Source organism: Muscardinus avellanarius, assembly GCF_963383645.1.
Source record: "Muscardinus avellanarius genome assembly, chromosome: 11".
Lineage (NCBI taxonomy): Eukaryota > Metazoa > Chordata > Mammalia > Rodentia > Gliridae > Muscardinus > Muscardinus avellanarius.
The window spans coordinates 99,534,756-99,553,037 of NC_137797.1; the positions used below are offsets into that span (position 1 = coordinate 99,534,756).

Below are 18,282 nucleotides of genomic sequence, written 5' to 3' on the forward strand. Positions count from 1 at the left end.
CCTTTGCAACTCAGTGAGACCCTGTTTCAAAAATAAAAAAATTGCCGGGCATGGTGGCGCATGCTTGAAAGGCGGAGACAGGAGGATTACGCAGGTTCAAAGCCAGCCAAGCTGGCTTAAGAGACCCTGTTTCCAAAAATAAAGTAGGTCTGGTAGTGTAGCCCGGCAGTAGAAGGGCATCCAAGAACCCCAGTACCACAAAATAAATAAATAAATAATAAAAAAATAAAAAGACTACTGAGCATGGTGACGTACACTTGTAATCCCAGTACTTGGGAGGCTGAGACAGGAGGATCACACAGGTTCGAAGCCAGCCTCGGCTACTTAGTGAGGCTCTCAGCAACTTAGCGAGACCCTGTTTCCAAATAAAATATAAAATAAAATAGGTCTGGGAGTGTATCCCGGAGATAAAAAGCCCCTGGGTTCTACCCCCAGTACCAATAAATAAATAAACAAACAAACAAATAAATAATAGACTAAAAAATAGGGTGGGGTATATCTTGGAGGTACAATGCCCCTGATTTCCATCTCCAGTACCACAAAATAAATAAATAAAAGAAATAAAAGAAAGAATAAAAAATAGCTGGGCGTGGTGGCGCACAACTGTAGTCCCAGCACTTGGGAGGCTGACAAAAGCGGATCATGCAGGTTCAAAGCCAGCCTCAGCAGTTTAGTGAGGCTCTCAGCAACTTAGTGAGATGCGCTGTTTCCAAATAAAATATAAAACTTGGAAGTAGAAGGCCCCGGGGGTTCCATCCCCAGTACAAAAAAAAAAAAAAGACTGAAAATAAAATAGCAAATGTCTTCTGCATTTCCCATTCCCCTCACCTTAGTTTTTCTTCATGTTTATCACCTCCTGAGTATTTACAGATTTAATTATTCATGGCCTGAGTTCCACCACTAAGAGGGGAGGGCTTTTCCCCCTCTATTCCTAGTATATAGAACAATGCCCGGCACTCAATAGATATCTTTTGAGCCTATGATGAATATTTTATTATGTGTCTGACCCTTAGATGTCAGTCAGCATTTCTACCTTTGTTTCAGTGCATCTGTTTTTTATTATTAGCATTTTAAAAAATGTACCTGGCACATGGCCTTGTACATAACTGTCATTTATTTTTTAATTAATTAATTAATTTGGTGGTACTGGGGTTCCTGGAAGCCCGTCTACCTCCGGGCTACACTCCCAGACCTATTTTTACATTTTTTTTAAAATTTGGAAACAGGGTCTCCTAAGCCAGCGGGCGCAGCTGGCTTCGAACCTGCGCGATCCTCCTGTCTCTGCCTCCCAAGCACGGGGATTACAAGCGTGCGCCACCACGCCCAGCCATAACTGTCATTTAGCTGGGTGTGGTGGTGCACACTTATAATCCCAGCATTTGGAAGCTAAACAGGAGGAGGATGGAGGTTTGCAGACAGCCTCAGCTACTTAGTGAGGCCCTTTGCAATTCAGTGAGACACTGTTTCAAAATAAAGAATAAAAAATAGGGCTGGGTGTATAGCTTGGAGGTAGAATGTCCCTGAGTTCCATTCCCAGTACTGAAAACAAAACAAAACAAAAACCTGTCATTTAGTTACAAGTGAATGCAGTTGGGCATGGCAGCACACTCTTGTAATCCCAGGGAGGCTAAAACAGGAGGACCAAAGGTTCCAGTTCAGCCTGAAAACTTGTGAGGCCTTCCTCAATTTAGTGAGACCCTGTTTCCAAATAAAGAAAAAATAAGCTGAGTGTGGTGGCACATGCTTGTATGTTTGTTGGGTGTGGTGGCACATGCTTGTTATCCCAGCATTTGGGAGGCAGAGACTAGAGTATCTGGGTTTGCAGGGCATGCTCTGCTACTTAGTGAGGCTCTCTGCAACTCAGTGAGACCCTCTTTCAAAATAAAGAATAAAAGCCTGGCGTGGTGATGCATGCTTGTAATCTCAACATTTGGGAGGCTGAGACAGGAGGATCGGGTTCACAATTAGCCTCAGCTACCTCATGAGACCCTACACAACTTAGTGAGACCCTGTTTCAAAATAAAGAATAGTGTGGGGCATGGTGGCACATGCTTATAATCCCAGCATTGGGGAGGATGAGACAAGGAGATGCGGACAGCCTCTGCTACTTAGTGAAGCCCTCTGCAACTCAGTGAGACCCTGTTTCAAAATAAAGAATAAGCCAGACATGGTGGCACACGCTTGTAATCCCCGTGCTTGGGAGGCTACGACAGGAGGATCGCACAGGTTTGAAGCCAGCCTCAGCTACTTAGTGAGGCCCTCTGCAACTCAGTGAGACCCTGTTTCAAAATAAAGAATAAAATATTGGGCAGGGGGGTGTAGCTCAGAGGTCAAATGCCTCTTGGGTTCCATCCCCAGACCCGCAAAATAAGAAAGAAGGAAAGAAAGAAAGAAAGATAAAGCCGGGCGTGGTGGTGCACTCTTGTAATCCCAGCATTCAGAAGGCTAAGACGGGAGGATCGCGGTTGGCCGACAGCCTCAGCTACTTAGTGAGACCCTCTGCAACTTAGTGAGACCTTTTTCACAATAAAGAATAGGGCAGGGGGCGTAGCTCGGAGGTCGAATGCCCCTGAGTTCCATCCACAGTACCATAATAAATCCAATCAATCAATCAGTGGCTTGGGGTAGTAGGGTAGCTAAAGAGGTAGAATTCAGTCGGGTGTGGTGGTGCACCTCTATAATCCCAGTACTTGGGAGGCTGAGACAGGATAATCACAGGTTCTAGGACAGTCTCAGCAAATTGTGAGACTTATCAACTTAGTGAGTGATACTGTTTCAAAATTTAAAAATAAATGAAAATAGGGTTGGAGGTGTAGCTCAAAGGTAGAGTGCCTCTGGGTCAATACCCAATACAAAAATAATGCCTGAAGCATCACCCAGCAAGTATCAGTAATCATGGTCGAGGGCGTCCTGGAGTCAAACTGGGACGCAGAACAGTTGTGAGGATTCAGTGGGACAGACGTCAAATCAAGAGTAAGCACTCAACACATGTTAGCTACTATTACTTATTTTATTTTTTAACTTTTCTCCTGCTCTTCAAAAAGGCGAGAGGTTGTACTGCCTGGACGACCTCTTCCTTCCCTTCTCCTTGTCTCTCTTCCCACTTCCTCTGCTCTCTGCAGCCCTTCTCTTCTCCCAGGAACCCCAGGCCGTCGGACCTCCACATCTCCGGCAGCTTCTCGAGGACCCCGAGCCTCCCAGGGCCGGCTCAGACCCGGGCTTTCTTCAGCACGCAGCGTCCCGCGCACTTCCCCCAATAAAGTTTTATTGTAACAAAGGAGAAAAAAATGTCCGTCAGTCTTTCCGCAGCAACCAATCAAGAGAGCGGAACGTCTGAGTCCCGCCCCCGAGTTTCGCCCGTCGGAAGGCGGAAGCCGGGCTTCTCCCGCCCGGAACCTGCGTACAGAGAGCGGAAGTGCAGCCGGAAGCCGGCTATCGAGGCGAGCGGCTAGAGCGGCCCTGTAGGGAGGTGGCAGGAAAGGCTGGGAACAGCTGCCGGAGGTGACGGAGCGGCGGCCCCGCCCGGTGAGCTGGAAGACGAAGCTTCCAGGTAGCGGCCCGCAGAGTCTGGCCCAGGGTACGACGAGGAAGTCGGCGGGGTCCCTGCGTCCCGGAGCGGCCTCTTTAAGGGAGGGGGTGGAGCCACGGGAAGGAGGTTGATGGTGAGGTCACGTGGTTGGGGGCACGTGCAGGGCACGAGAGAAGAGCTGAGGGTGCTTCGTCGTTGGGGTGGATACTATGTGGCACCCCTCCCCTCGCAGCATCCTGAGCCTTGGGGTTCAATGGGGTGCACGTGGTGGGGCTGGGGATTAGATCCAGGGGAGGCGGAGGAGGGTGGGTATGGCGATCGAGAAGTGGTTGACGTAGACGCTCCATCCAATGCCTCCGCCATCCAGCTCCACACTCTTGGGCTTCGCATCCGCCAGTCGTCAGGGACTCTAGCTTCACGTCCTCTTTCCTTTGCAGCTCCAAGATAACCCGAGCCCAGCCCCCCCCAGCTCAGTGCGGCCATGAGTGCGGAGGTGAAGGTGACAGGGCAGAGCCAGGAGCAGTTTCTGCTCCTGGCCAAGTCCGCCAAGGGGGCAGCGCTGGCCACCCTCATCCACCAGGTGCTGGAGGCCCCTGGTGTCTACGTGTTTGGGGAGCTGCTGGATATGCCCAATGTTAGAGAGGTGGGTTGCTGGGCCTGGCATCCCCCTGGGCAACTTGGGGCAAAAGTCGTCATTTGAGAATGGATGGTCAGGCTCATTTCCCCACCCCGTAATCATTCAGTAAAACACAGATTCTGTGATAATTAACTGGTAATTTGCAAAAGTAAATAAGCAAGTAGAGCCAGGTGTGGTGTCATATACCCGTTATCCCAGTTCTTGGGAGACCCAGACTTGGGAGGACCACAGATTTGAGGATAGCCTTGGCAAGTAGTAAGACTTATTAATTTAGCGAGACCCTATTTCACAATAAAGAATAGAATATAGGGCAGGGGGCGTAGCTCAGAGGTCGAATGCCCCTGAGTTCCATCCTCAGTACCATAATAAATCCAATCAATCAATCAATCAGTGGCTTGGGGTAGGGTAGCTAAAGAGGTAGAATTCAGTGGGGTGTGGTGGTGCACCTCTATAATCCCAGTACTTGGGAGGCTGAGACAGGGCTGGGGATGTAGCTCAGAGGTAGACTGCCTTTGGATACCACACACACATACACACACAAAAATGCAAGTAAACCTTAGTTTCCCTTCGGAGATGCAGGATATGTAAAACCCACGGGTTTTCTTTTCTTTTCTTTTTTTGCGGTATTGGGGATGGAACCTAGAGGCATTCTACCTCCAAGCTACACCCCCATCCCTATTTTTTATACTTTATTTTGAAACAGGGTTTCACTGAGTTGCAAAGAGCCTCACTAAGTAGCTGAGGCTGGCTGTGAACCCTGATTCTCCTGTCTCAGCCGCCCAAGTACTAGGATTACAACTGTGTGCCACCATGCTGGCTTAGTATTTTTTATTTATATATTTATTTTATTTATTTGTATTTTTGGGTGGTACTGAGGATGGAACCCTTCTCCAGGCTGCACTCCCAGACCTATTTTATATTTTTATTTGGAAACAGGGTCTCTTAAGCCAGCGAGGCTGGCTTCGAACCTGCGCAATCCTGTCTCCACCTCCCAAGCACGGGGATTACACGTGTGTGCTACCACACCCAGCAGTATTTTTTTATTTTTAAGCAAAAGAGCATCTAATTTAGAATAGGAGATCTGCATTCCAGTCTGTCTCCACCAGTGAAATACTCTTTTCTTTTCTTTTTTTTTTGGGCGGTACTTGGGATGGAACTGAAGGGCATTCTATCTCCGAGCTAGACCCCCTGCCCTATTTCTTTTACTCTTTATTTCAAAACAGGGTCTCACTGAGTTGCAAAGGGCCTCACTAAGTAGCTGAGGCTGGCCTCACACCGCGATTCTCCTGTCTCAGCCTCCCAAATGCTGGAATCACAAGCTTGCACCACTATGCCTGGCTTAATATTTTTTTTTTTTGGTGGTGGTACTGGGGGTTCCTGGAAACCCTTCTACCTCTGGGCTATGCTCCCAGACCTATTTTTTTATACTTTTTTATTTGGAAACAGGGTCTCTTAAGGCAGCATGGATGGCTTCGAACCTGCACGATCCACCTGTTTCCCAAGCGTGTGGATTACAAGCGTGCGCCACCACGCCCAGATCTAGCTTAATACTTTTAAAAATTGTGTCACCTTGATGAGGACACATTTATTTTAGGACTTGAGTAAACGAAGATAGATAGCCAGGCCTGATGATGCATGCCTGTAATCCTAGTACTTGGGAGGTTGAGACCAGAGGATCGCCAAGTTCAAAGTTAGCGTCAGCAACTTAGGCCCTCCACATCTTAGTGAGACCCTGTTTCAAAACAAATAAAATAGTGCTGGGAGTGTAGCTTTAAGGTAGCATGACCCTGGGTTCCATCCCTAGTACCACAAAAAAGAAAAGAAAGAATAAAGAAAGAAAGAAAGATTGCATATGATCTCAGGGCCACAGCCCGATTTGCAGTGTCTGATGCACCTGTTAGTCTGAGTTAAAGGTCAGAATTGGATGGGGAAGAAGATATGGGTTAGGAATCGCATCACCAAGGCCTAGATGTGGCACGAGCCCTTCTCGTAGAGTTATCAGAGAGGCAGAGCAGCCCTCTTGGTGAGTCAGGCGAGGTCAAGTTGGATGGAAAGATGGGGCCAGAGAGTGGAGCTGGAATCGGGCTGGGAGGGTGGCGAGGAGCCCTTCCTGTCACCTCTTCTCTTCCCTCATATCCTTGCAGCTGGCTGAGAGTGACTTTGCCTCCACGTTCCGGCTACTCACAGTGTTTGCTTATGGGACATATGCTGACTACTTAGGTAACCAGAGGGGCTGGCTCTGGAGCAGTGGAGATGGGAGAAGGATAGTGTCCGAAGGGACTTCGAAGTTCCCAGAGGTTGGGCGCGGTGGCACACGCTTGTAATCCCAGCATTTGGGAGGCTGAGACAGGAGGATTGCCCAAGTTCAAAGCCAGCCTCAGCTACTTAGTGAGGCCCTTTGTAACTCAGTGAGACCCTGTTTCCAAATAGAATAAAAAAAATAGGTCTGGGGTGTCGCTCAGAGGTCAAATGCCCCTGGATTCCACCCCCAGGACCCACAAAAAAATTTAAAAAATAAAATATAAAGGGCTAGGGGTATGGCTCAGAGGTAGAATACCCATGGGTTCCATCCCCAGTACTGCAAAAAAAAGAAAAAGAAAAAAAGTTGTTCCCGGGATGCCCCACTTAGATTCTCTGAGTTTTCAGGCGTAGGGTCCAGACCTCAGCTGGCATGGAAAACTTAAAAAAAAAATGCAGGGAGAGAAGGCCAGGGCTTTCCTCAAAACTGAAAGGAAGATTCCGTGCCCACTTGGTCCTTTTTTCCTAGCTGAAGCCAGGAACCTTCCCCCGCTCACAGAGGCTCAAAAGAACAAGCTTCGGCACCTCTCAGTCGTCACCCTCGCTGCTAAAGTCAAGGTGAGTGACGGTGCCCTAGTCTAAAGCCAGTGAGGTCTAGAACATCCTTGTGACCCTGGGAGTTTGCATCAGTACAGCCCCCAACCAGGTTCTTCCTGCCCTTCCCTTCCCCTCTGCAAAGGTCTGTATCTAAACACCATTACTGAGCCGGGCGTGGTGTCACACGCTTGTAATCTCCGCGCTTGGGAGGCTGAGACAGGAGGATAAGAGCCAGCCTCAGCTACTTAGTGAGGCTCTCAGCAACGTATTGAGACCCTGTTTCCAAATGAAAAATATAAAATAGGTCTGGGAGTATAGCCCGGAGATAGAAAGCCTCTGGGTTCCACCCCAAATACCATAATAAAAAATAAAAAATAAACACCATTACTGCAGCCTACTGAAGGAAGCATCTTTTGTGTTTTTGATCAATAAAGCAGCAAAGATGCCGATCATGGGCTTCCTCCACTCTGAATAAAGTTCCATGTCAGCAGAGCCTCAGAGCTGGGAACAGGGATGAAGTGCTAGGCTTCTGTAAATAAGAAATCTATAGCCAGGTGTGGTGGTGCACGGCTGTAATCCCAGTACTTGGGAGGCTGGGGCAGGAGGATCGCAGGTTCGAGGACAGCCTCAGCAAGTAGTGAGATTCTCAGCAACCTAGTGAGACGCTGTTTCCAAATAAAATATAAAATAGGTCTGGGAGTGTAGCCCGGAGGTAGAAAGCCCCTGGGTTCCATCCCTAATACCACAGACACACAAGAAAATCTCTAACCCAAAAGTACCTCTTTATTTGTTAAGATTCAATTTCTTGGTAAATATTCCTTACCCACCAGTCCACACTCTCCCAGTTTGAAACTGAAGTTGTTTTCATGTTTTACTGAAATCAGGCTCTTTATATCGGATGCCTCACAAGAAATATCTGTGTGGTGGTAGGCGGAGAATAAGTGATAAGCAGAGCAACTCCGGACCTCCGCACTGCTGGACGCCTGGTTATCAGGCTGCTCTGAGCCCCGGGTGTGGCGGGGAGTCAGGCTGGGGGGAGGCATCCCTTGTGCGTTTATTTAAATAGACTGCCGTTTTCACGATGCCCCTTTTGAGGTGGAGATACTTTTACTCACTTTGCCCTAGAGCTAGAATGGGTGTGAAGAGCAGATGGACTGGGTAGTGGAAAACGGAGAGATTATTTCTGGAAGCCCCTCCCCGCTGAGGAACCTCACAGACCTGTTCTGACCACCCTCTGGCCCCAGTGCATCCCGTACGCGGTGTTGCTGGAGGCCCTCGCCCTCCGGAACGTGCGGCAGCTGGAGGACCTTGTGATTGAGGCCGTGTATGCAGACGTACTCCGCGGCTCCCTGGACCAGCGCAACCAGCGGCTGGAGGTTGACTACAGCATCGGGAGGGACATCCAGCGCCGGGACCTCAGCGCCATTGCGCGAACCCTGCAGGAGTGGTGAGGCCCTGCCCCGCTCACGCTCACCGAGGGCTTCAGGGGGGAGAGGGCTGGGCAGGCTGCAGAGGCAGAGCCGTGGTGGGGAGGGAAATGAGCCCATTCCTCCAAAGGCTTGGGAAGTGGGGGGCAGGAGGTAGTGTCCTGGGAGAGGTCATCAGGGAGGTGGGATTCCTGAAGGGATCTTAAGTTGGAAGCCCAGCTTTGGGGAGGCTGAGATGGGAGGATCATAGTTCGCAGACAGCCTCAGCTACTTAGTGAGGCCCTTTGCAACTCAGTGTGACCCTGTTTCTAAATAAAGAATAAAAAATAGGGGTAGGGGTGTAGCTTGGAGGTAAAATGCCCCTGGGTTCCATCCCCAGTACTGCCAAAAAAAAGAATAAAATTAGAGCTGGGGATATAGCTCAGCCATCCCTAGTACCACCAAAAAAAAGGGACGTTGGGCCAGGCCTGGTGGCAAACTGTGTAATCCTAGTACTTGGGAGGCTGAATCAGGAGGATCTAAGTTTGAAGATAGTGTCAGCAATTTAAGGAGGTTGGTCACCTGTCATTGGCTGGATTCAACCCATTGGTCTCTAACATCATTGTCCATAGGTCATGTGCCTCATCCTTTCTTTTTTTTTTTTTTTTTTTTTTGCAGTACTCAGGATGGAACCCAGGGGCATTCTACCTCCAAGCTACACCCCAGCCCTATATTTTAGTACTTTTATTTATTTTTTTTTATTTTATTTATTTATTTTTTTTTTTGGTGGTACTGGGGTTCCTGGAAGCCCTTCTTCCTCCGGGCTACACTCCCAGACCTATTTTATATTTTTGAAACAGGGTCTCTTACGCCAGCACGGCTGGCTTCGAACCTGCGCGATCCTCCTGTCTCCGCCTCCCAAGCACGAGGATTACAAGCGTGCGCCACCACGCCCAGCTAGTACTTTTATTTTTTGAAACAGGGTCTCACTGAGTTGTGAAGGGCCTGGCTAAGTACCTGAAGCTGTCCATGAACCATGATCCTCTCATCCTCCCAAATGCTGGGATTACAAGCGTGCACCACCACACCCGCCTTTTCTTTTTTTGTCTGTGTCCCTGACTACCCTTCCTGTGTCTTTATTTATCAATTCACCTTTTTTTTTTAATACTGAGGATGGAACCCAGGGGTATTCTACCTCCAAATTACAACCCTAATCCTAATTTTTTTTTTTTTTTTTTGGCATGTCTGAGATGGAACCCAGGGCATTCAACCTCCAAGTTACACCTACTCCCCTATTTTTTTTTTTTTATTCTTTGTTTTGAAACAGGGTCTCACTGAGTTGCAAAGGGCCTAAGTAGCTGAAGCTGTCCGAAAACCCAGATTCTCCAGTCTCAGCCTCCCAGATGCTGGGATTACAAGCGTGTGCCACCACGCCCGGCTCCCAGCCCTAATTTTTTATTCGTTAGTTTGAAACGGTCTCACTAAGTTGCAGAGGCCTTCACTAAGTAGCTGAGGCTGCCCTCAAACCTGCAATCCTCCGGTCTCAGCCCCCCAAGGACTGGGGTTACAAATGTGCGCCATCACACCCGGCTCTTTTCTTTCTTCTCTTCAGCATCTCTTGCCCTACTTTATTTCCCTTTCCTACTGGCATCTTGCGCAGAGCATCCCGGGCACTTCCTCACCCCCTCCTTCCCTATGGGGGGCGGCTTTGCTGCTGGGAGCACAGTGGTAGCTGGTTTCCGGAGCCCCGATGAGGGCGCCCAGCTCAGACGCGGGGTTGGATGCCAGCGCCTGGGCTCACTGTGCCGTGAGCTCAGCTCTCTGTGGAGGTGTTTCATCGCCGGCTCCCCGCAGGTGCGTGGGCTGTGAGGTGGTGCTGTCGGGCATCGAGGAGCAGGTGAGCCGCGCCAACCAGCACAAGGAACAGCAGCTGGGCCTGAAGCAGCAGATTGAGAGCGAGGTGAGCAGGCGCGGGCGGCGGGCCCAGGCTCCCCCAGCCCGGCCCCTGGCCTGGGTCAGATGTGGGCACAGCAGACAGACAAGACCGACAGGGCTGTCGGGTTCTGGAACCCTTCTTGCCAGCCCCCATTCCTTTCCTCCTGGTAGGTTGCCAACCTTAAGAAAACCATTAAAGTTACGACGGCAGCAGCAGCTGCAGCCACATCTCAGGACCCTGAGCAGCACCTCACTGAGCTGAGGGAACCGGCTGCTGGCACCAACCAGCGCCAGCCCAGCAAGAAAGCCTCGAAGGGCAAGGGGTGAGCCGTGCTGGGCGCCGTCGCCTCGGGCGGCCCGTCTTCACCTCAGGGCCGTGGCTGCTCCACGTCCTCTAGGCATTTGCGTGGAGAAGGAGCGGGGGGAGCCTCCAGGGTCTCGGGGGTCTCCTGCATCCTCTCTTTCTCTCTGTCTCTCTCTCCCCCCCTTGCCAGACTCCGAGGGAGCGCCAAGATTTGGTCCAAGTCCAACTGAAGGGACTCATTTCTTCTTCCCTGGCCGTGCGGGGTCCCAGCTGCCTGCCCGCCTGCCCCTCCGAGTCCTCAGAGAGCCTTCCTGTGCCCCTGGCCAGCTGATAATCCTGGCTCATGACCTCTCGCCTCCTGCGCCCTGAAGCGCAGGCCGCCTTCTCCAGGGAGGAGGCCGGCGCAGGCCATGCTTCTGTTGGTACTTTTTTGTTTTGTGTGACTTTCTTCTGTGTTCCGTCGCCCCCTGTCCCTGTCACGCCTCTCCCCTCTTGCTTTCAGAGCTTAGCGTCTGCCCCTGGTTATTATTTCTGTCCGTCGGTGGGTAGTCCTAATGGGGTTGCTCTGTCTTCAGCATAACCCACAGGTGTTTCTTCCTGCCACCCCTCCCTGCATGCTGCCCCCCAGCTCCTGCCCCCCGCCCGCGTATATTGGGCAACATCCGAAGAGCCAGAGGCTTTCAGTCCCACTCTGAGAGTTCTGGAAGCCAGTCTGCCATTCTGGAGTCGCTGGACGCTTTGATCCCAGCACCCCATCACACTGCAGTGGTACCTCCCCTCTGCTCCCTTCGGGTCCTGGGAACGCCGCAGCTTCAGGGACCTCAGAGCCCAGGAATGGCTGTTTCTTAAGGTATGGAGAGGTGGTTCTTTCTTGGCTCTGAGCATCTCGGGAAGTGCAGTGGCAATCCTGGAAGGATTTATGTCTCCTTTTTGTGAGTTTGGTGGGGAAGGGAATATAGATTGTATAAAAAAAGGTATATATGCATATATCTATATATAACATGACACAGAAATAAATCTATGAGAAGTCTATCTACAAACATGTCCAGAATTGGCTATCTTCTGTCTTTGATATCTGTGGATGAGAAGACTCATTCCCAGTGCACCCTAAAGTGAAGCTCTGGAAAAGGGGGAGAACCAGATTCTATTTGCAGAGTCCTGGCCTAGCAGTCAGGATGCCTAGATCTCGCGCTGTGATTGTACGGCTTGCTCCGTGTCTCGGCCTGCGTTCAGCAGCAATGGACACTCACACCACCGACCTGTGAGAGCTGCTGGAGGAGCACGCCGCCCGTCACTGTCCTGCTCCAGGGAACCTCAGTTCATCCTGCGTCCTTCCACCATACGACTGCAGTGAGCTTAGGACCTCACAGAAACTCGTATCTCTTGGGCTCCTGGGCTCTGTTCACATCAGATCTTCCCAAGGACTGTGCGGGGAGGCTTGGTCTCCTTGGCCTGGAGCACTGCTGTGTACGCCCTGGAGCACTGCCGGGTATGCCCTGGGCTGGGAAGCTGGAGGAGCTGTGGCTGAGCCCACTGGCATGTGAAGGGCTTTTCCTCTGAGGGTCCTGGTGTTGACTGAGCGCTCTCCAGAGCGCTGCTTCTCCTAGAGCTTTAGGGCAGAGCCCTTTTCACTAGGCCTAAAGCTATCTCTCATGAAACCAGGAACTGGGACTGGAATTCTGGGCTTTTTTTTTTTTTTTGTACTGGAGCTTGAACCCAGGGGTATTCTATTTTTTTTTTTTTTTCTCTCTCTCAGAACTGGGGATTCAACCTAGGGGTATTCTACCTCCAAGTGATACTCCCAGCTCTACTTTATTTTTGTTTTGAAACAGGATCTTGCTAGATTGACTAAAGTCTCACTACTTTCTGAGGCTGTCCTCAAACCTGCAATCCTGTCGTATTCTACCAAGTATTAGAATTACAGGAGTGCGCCACCATGCCTGGCATTACTGGTGCTTTAAGCCTGTCTCTGACCCCCACCCATGACCCGGATTTTCCTTTAAAACTTACCATCTCCTTTTCCCAGGAGATGGTTCCAGCTCTCGGCCCAGTCATTTCCCAGACCTCTCTAGTCGCACACTTCAGGGAATGGCTCTAAAGTCCATTGTCGGCTGGGCCTGGACTACCAACATCACACTGAAAGAGGCGGGGAGCCTTTCATACACCCAGACTCATGCAGATGCAACTTATTTTTGACCCACCAAGAGGGAGCCCCTGACCATGAAGGCATGGGGAAGGGACAGCAGATTATTTGGGAAGTAGTGAAAATGGGTATTGTTCATTTATTTTTTATTTTTTTTATTTTTTTATTGTTTTTTTGGTGTACTGGGGGTGGAACCCAGAGGCTTTCTACCTCCGGGCTACATTCCCAGACCTATTTTATATTTTATTTGGGAACAGGGTCTCACTGAGTTGCTGAGAGCCTCACTAAGTAGCTGAGGCTGGCTTCGAACCTGCGCGATCCTCCTGTCTCAGCCTCCCGAGCCCGGGGATTACAAGCGTGCACCACCACGCCCGGCTTATTTATTTATTTAGTACTGTGGATTGAACCCATGGGAGTTTTACCCTCTGATCTACACCCTCAGACCTATTTTATTTTTTGTTTTGTGTTGCTGGGGATTAAACCCAGTGGCATTTGGCCTCTGATCTCCACCACCCCCAGCCCTGCTTTTTCTTTATTTTGAAACAAGGTCTCCCTAAATTAAATTGCCGAGAGCCTCACATGTTGCCGAGGCTAGCCTTGAGCCTGTGATCCTCCTGACTCAGCCTCCCATGTACTGAGATTACAGGTGTGTGCCACTGTGTCCAGCAATTTTTTTTTTTTTTTTTGATACAGGTCTCACTAAGTTGCAGAGGACATTGCTAAGTTGCTGGGGCTGATCACAAACCTGCAATCTTCCCGTCTCAGCCTCCCAAGTACTGCGATTATAAGCCTGTGTCACCACATCTGGCTGAGGTCCAGGACTTTTTGTTCTTTTCCCATTGGAACTGAACCCAGGGACACTGACCACTGAGCTACACCCCCACCTGTTCTTTATTTTTTTATTTTGAACTGGTCTCACTAAATTGCTGAGGTTGGCTTCGAATCTGGGATCCTCTGGTCTTAACCTTCCATGTACTGGGATTACAGACATGTCCCACCACCTGGTTTGAGGGTTTTTTTCTGACCATGATATTTTGTTCAGGATTTAGAAATTCAATGTATAATTGAGCCCAGAGCTTCAGGAGACTCTGAGAATCTTATCACATGCATGCTACATATGCTGATCTCTTCTCCATAGCAATCTTGGATGATTTTAGGGCTGGGTACCGTATTAGTAGGAAGAGGCTGGGCGTGGTTGGTGTATGCCTGTAATCCTAGTACTTGGGAGCCTGAAACAGGAGGACCACAGGTTTGCAGTCAGCCTCAGCTACTTAGTGAGACCCTGTTTCCAAATAAAGAATAAAAAATACATCTGGAAGTATAACTCAGTGGTAAAATGTCCCTGGGTTCAGTTCCCAGTACCCCCCCCCAACACACACACACACACAAACACAGTAGGAAGAGCTGGGTATGGTAGTGTATGCTGGTAATCTCACTTGGGAGGCCGAGAATGGGACAATTGCAGGTTTGAAGCCAACCTCATCCACCAAGCTCTCAGCAATTTAGCATGACCTTATTTCCAAATTAAAAAAAAAAAAAAAAAAACAAGCCAGGGGTGGTGGCACAGGCGTGTAATCCCAGAACTTGGAAGACAGAGACAGGAAGATCGTGCAGGTTCGAAGCCAGCCTCAGGTACTTAGGCTTTCAGCTACTTAGTGAGACCCTGTTTCCAAATAAAATATATAATAGGTATGGGAGTCTATCCCAGAGGTAGAAAGACCCTGGGTTTCATCCCCAGTACCACAAAAATAAATAAATAAATAACACACACACACACACACACACACACACACACACACAAAACACCAAGAAAACAGGGCTTGGAATATAGCACAGAAGTAGAATGCCCCTGGATTTAGTCCTCAAGTCCACAAAACAAAAGTAAGAAGAGCCAGGTGTGGTGGTGTGTGCCAGTAATCCCAGCTACTCCAGAGGCTGAGGCAGAATGATCATAAGTTCAAAGCCAGGCTGGGCAACTTAGGGAGACCTATAGTGTGTGTGTGTTACTGGGGATGGGGATGGATCCCAGGGGCCTTCTACCTCAGGGCTACACTCCCAGACCTATTTTATATTTTATTTGGAAACGGTCTCTTAAGCCAGGTGAGGCTGGCTTCGAACCTGCGTGATCCTCCTGTCTGCCTCTCAAGCACTGGGATTACAAGTGTGTGCCACCATGCCAGGCTTAGTTATCTATCATGTGTGACAAATTGCCAGTAAGACTGAGGACTTAACGTGGGTTTCCTTGGGGAGGAGGGTCACCTAGGACCGAGTGGCCTCGGGGTCTCTTGAGGCTGTACGGGAGGTGTGCTGGTGAGGGCCACCGTGCTCCCCAGCTCAGTCAGGCTCAGCCTTGTCAGCAGGAATCACCTCTCCAGGGCATTGGGCTGAGGACATGGCCTGCAGCTGCCCAGATAGCCCTCCATCAGAGCAGAGTGGGAGCCTGAGGCGGCACGCACCAGCATGATGGAGTCACAGTCCCGTCACCCAGTCGCAGAAGGGACAGGCCCGCACTTCAGCGCCCACTAGCCTGGCCTGTGCTTGGGCCTGAGGTCACCAAGGGCAGCTATGCCCCGGCAGGGACAGCTAAGAGCCCCGCCAGAAGTTGCCTGCCCAGGAAGCGCTTCATGGACCAGCGGCATGGGATCCTCAGAGGGACTTTGGGAAGCGAGTACCCTCGACGCCACCTCAGTTACTCTAAATTAGACTAAATGAGATGTGTCCCCGGCACCCTCATCCACACGGCTCCGAGCTGTGAAGCCCCTGGTGTATAAGCACCTGCCTGGATTAGTGCCAACGCGATCAACTGCGAAGTTAACTATAGCGGGCCTGAGGGAACAGGTCCAGGCCCAGGGTCGCCATCTTGGGAAGAATGAGCAGAGCACAATTTTTTTTTTTTTTTTTTTTTTTTTCCCTTACTGGGAATGGAACCCTGGGGTTTCTAACTCCAAGCTACACTTCCAGCCATTTTTTTTTTTTTTTTTTTTTGGTGGTGCTGGGGGTGGAAACCAGGGGCTTTCTACCTCTGGGCTATACTCCCAGACCTATTTTATATTTTACTTGGAAACAGGGTCTCACTAAGTTGCTAAGAGCCTCACTAGCTGAGGCTGGCTTTGAACCTGTGCAATCCTCCTGTCTCAGCCTCCCAAGCACGGGGATTACAAGCGTGCACTACCACGCCCGGCTTCCAGCCATATTTTTTATTTTTATTTTGAAACAGGGTCTTACTGAGTTGCAAAGGGCCTCACCAAGTAGTAGCTGAGGCTGTCCTCAAACGAGCCTCCTGTCTCAGACTCCCAAATGCTGGGATTACCAGCGGGCCGGCCAAGGAAAACTTGTGAGTACAGACAGGAAAGCAAGAGGGAAGACCTACCTTGTCCTGTGTTTTGTGCCTCTTAACTTTCCTTTTTTTTTTTTTTTTTTTTTTTTGGTGGTACTGGGGTTCCTGGAAACCCTTCTACCTCTGGGCTACATTCCCAGACACCTATTTTTTATATTTTTATTTAAAAACAGGGTCTCGCGGGGCGTGGTGGCGCACGCTTGTAATCCCTGCGCTTGGAAGGTGGAGACAGGAGGAACGCGCAGGTTCGAAGCCAACCATGCTGGCTTGGGACCCTGTTTCCAAAAAAAAAAAAAAGTATAAAAAATAGGTCTGGGAGTGTAGCTCGGAGGTAGAAGGGCTTCCAGGAAGGACAGAACCACCAAATAAAAACAGGGTCTCTTAAGCCAGCGCGGCCGGCTTCGAACCTGCGCGATCCTCCTGTCTCTGCCTCCCAAACACAGGGATTACAAGCGTGCGCCACCACGCCTGTTTTTTTTTTTTTTTTTTTTTTTAACTAGAGATTGAACCCAGGGGCATTCTACCTCTGAGCTATACTCTAGCCTTAATTTTTGTGTGTGTGCCCCTGGGTTCCATCCCCAGTACTGCAAAAAATAAAATAAAATGGATCCCTAAGGCCACAGCCAGGAATCCACCTTTTCCAGCCACACCCACAATGGATTTATCTATTGATGATATTAATAACCCTCAGGACTTGATTATCTCAACTCTGAACCTTGTGTGTGTGTGTGTGGGATTGGGGATTGGGGATTGGACCCAGGGGCATTCTACCTCCAAGCTACATCCCCAGCTCCTTTTTTTTTTTCTTTTTTTTTAAAGGGGTCTCCCTTGGTTGCTGCAAGTCTCACTAAGTAGCAGAGGCTGCCTAGAACCTGTGACCCTCCCATCTGAGACTCCCAAGTACTGGAATTACATGTGCGCACTACCATGCGTGGTCAAGTCTGCCCCTTAAGGTGAGCTATTCCAGGGACAGTCTATATCTAAACATGTCACCTTCAATAAAAGAAATGTTAAAAGAAGCCAGCCATGGTGGTACTCACCTGGAACTCTAGAACGTGGAAAAGTGAGACAGGAAGATAACAGGTTAGAGGCCAGCCTCAACAATTTAGTGAGACCCTCAGAAATTCAGTAAAACCCTGCTTTGAGCCGGGCGTGGTGGCGCACGCTTGTAATCCCCGCGCTTGGGAGGCTGAGACAGGAGGATGGCACAGGTTCGAAGCCAGCCTCAGCTACTGAGTGAGGCTCTCAGCAACTTACTGAGACCCTGTTTCCAAATAAAATATAAAATAGGTCTGGGAGGATAGCCCAGAGATAGAAAATCCCCTGGGTTCCACACCCAGTACCACACACACACAAAAAGAAAACCCTGCTGCTTTTCTTCTTTTTTCCAAAACTGGGGATTGAATTACAGGGGCATTCTACCTCCAAGCTACACCCTAGCCCTATTTTTTATTTAGAAACAGGGTCTCACTGAGTTGCAGAGGGCCTCACTAAGTAGCTGAAGCTGGCTGGGAACCATGATCCTCCTGTCTCAGCCTCCCGAATGCTGGGATTACAAGCGTGCACCACCAGGCCCGGCCTATTCTTTGAGTACAGAGTCTCACTAAATTGCAGAGGGCCTAAGTAACTGATGTTGGCCTCAAACCTGTGTGTGATCCTCCTGTCTCAGCTTCTCAAGTTCTGGGATTATAAATTCGTGTCACCACACCTGGCATAAAACTCTGTTTCAAAATAGAATAAAAACTAAAAAGGACTAGGGGTGTAGCTTCAAGGTAGAATACCACTGGGTTTGATCCTCAGTGTGTGTGTGTTAAGTGAAGTTAAGTTCTTCCAAGAGCAGGGAACAAGACACCAAAGGAGACTTGAAATATCGAAGATATAGGAAGAGGAGCCGGGCGTGGTGGCACACGTGTGTAATCCCAGCATTCGGGACTTTGAAACAGGAGGATCACGGTTCGAAGATAGCCTCAGTTCCTACTTAGTGAGGCCCTTTGGAACTCAGTGAAACCCTGTTTCTTAATGCTTAGAAGTCTGAGACAGAAGAATCACAGGTTCGAGGCCAGCCTCAGCAACTGAGATAGGCCCTCTGCAAACAGTGAGATCCTGTTTCAAATAAAAATAAAAACTGGGGCTGGGCATACAGCTCAGAGGTAGAA

General features: G+C 49.6%; 1 protein-coding gene across 1 annotated transcript; it reads left to right on the forward strand.

Annotated features, from left to right (window-relative positions):
* Window positions 1-4,010: 4,010 nt before the first annotated feature.
* COPS7A (COP9 signalosome subunit 7A) lies at window positions 4,011-10,876 on the forward strand (the record flags this gene model as incomplete). Its single annotated transcript, XM_080705366.1, has 7 exons — window positions 4,011-4,172; window positions 6,311-6,386; window positions 6,934-7,022; window positions 8,246-8,448; window positions 10,262-10,367; window positions 10,514-10,665; window positions 10,837-10,876. The coding sequence occupies 7 exons, from the start codon at window positions 4,011-4,013 to the stop codon at window positions 10,874-10,876; spliced, it is 828 nt and encodes a 275-aa protein (XP_080561492.1).
* Window positions 10,877-18,282: the final 7,406 nt, after the last annotated feature.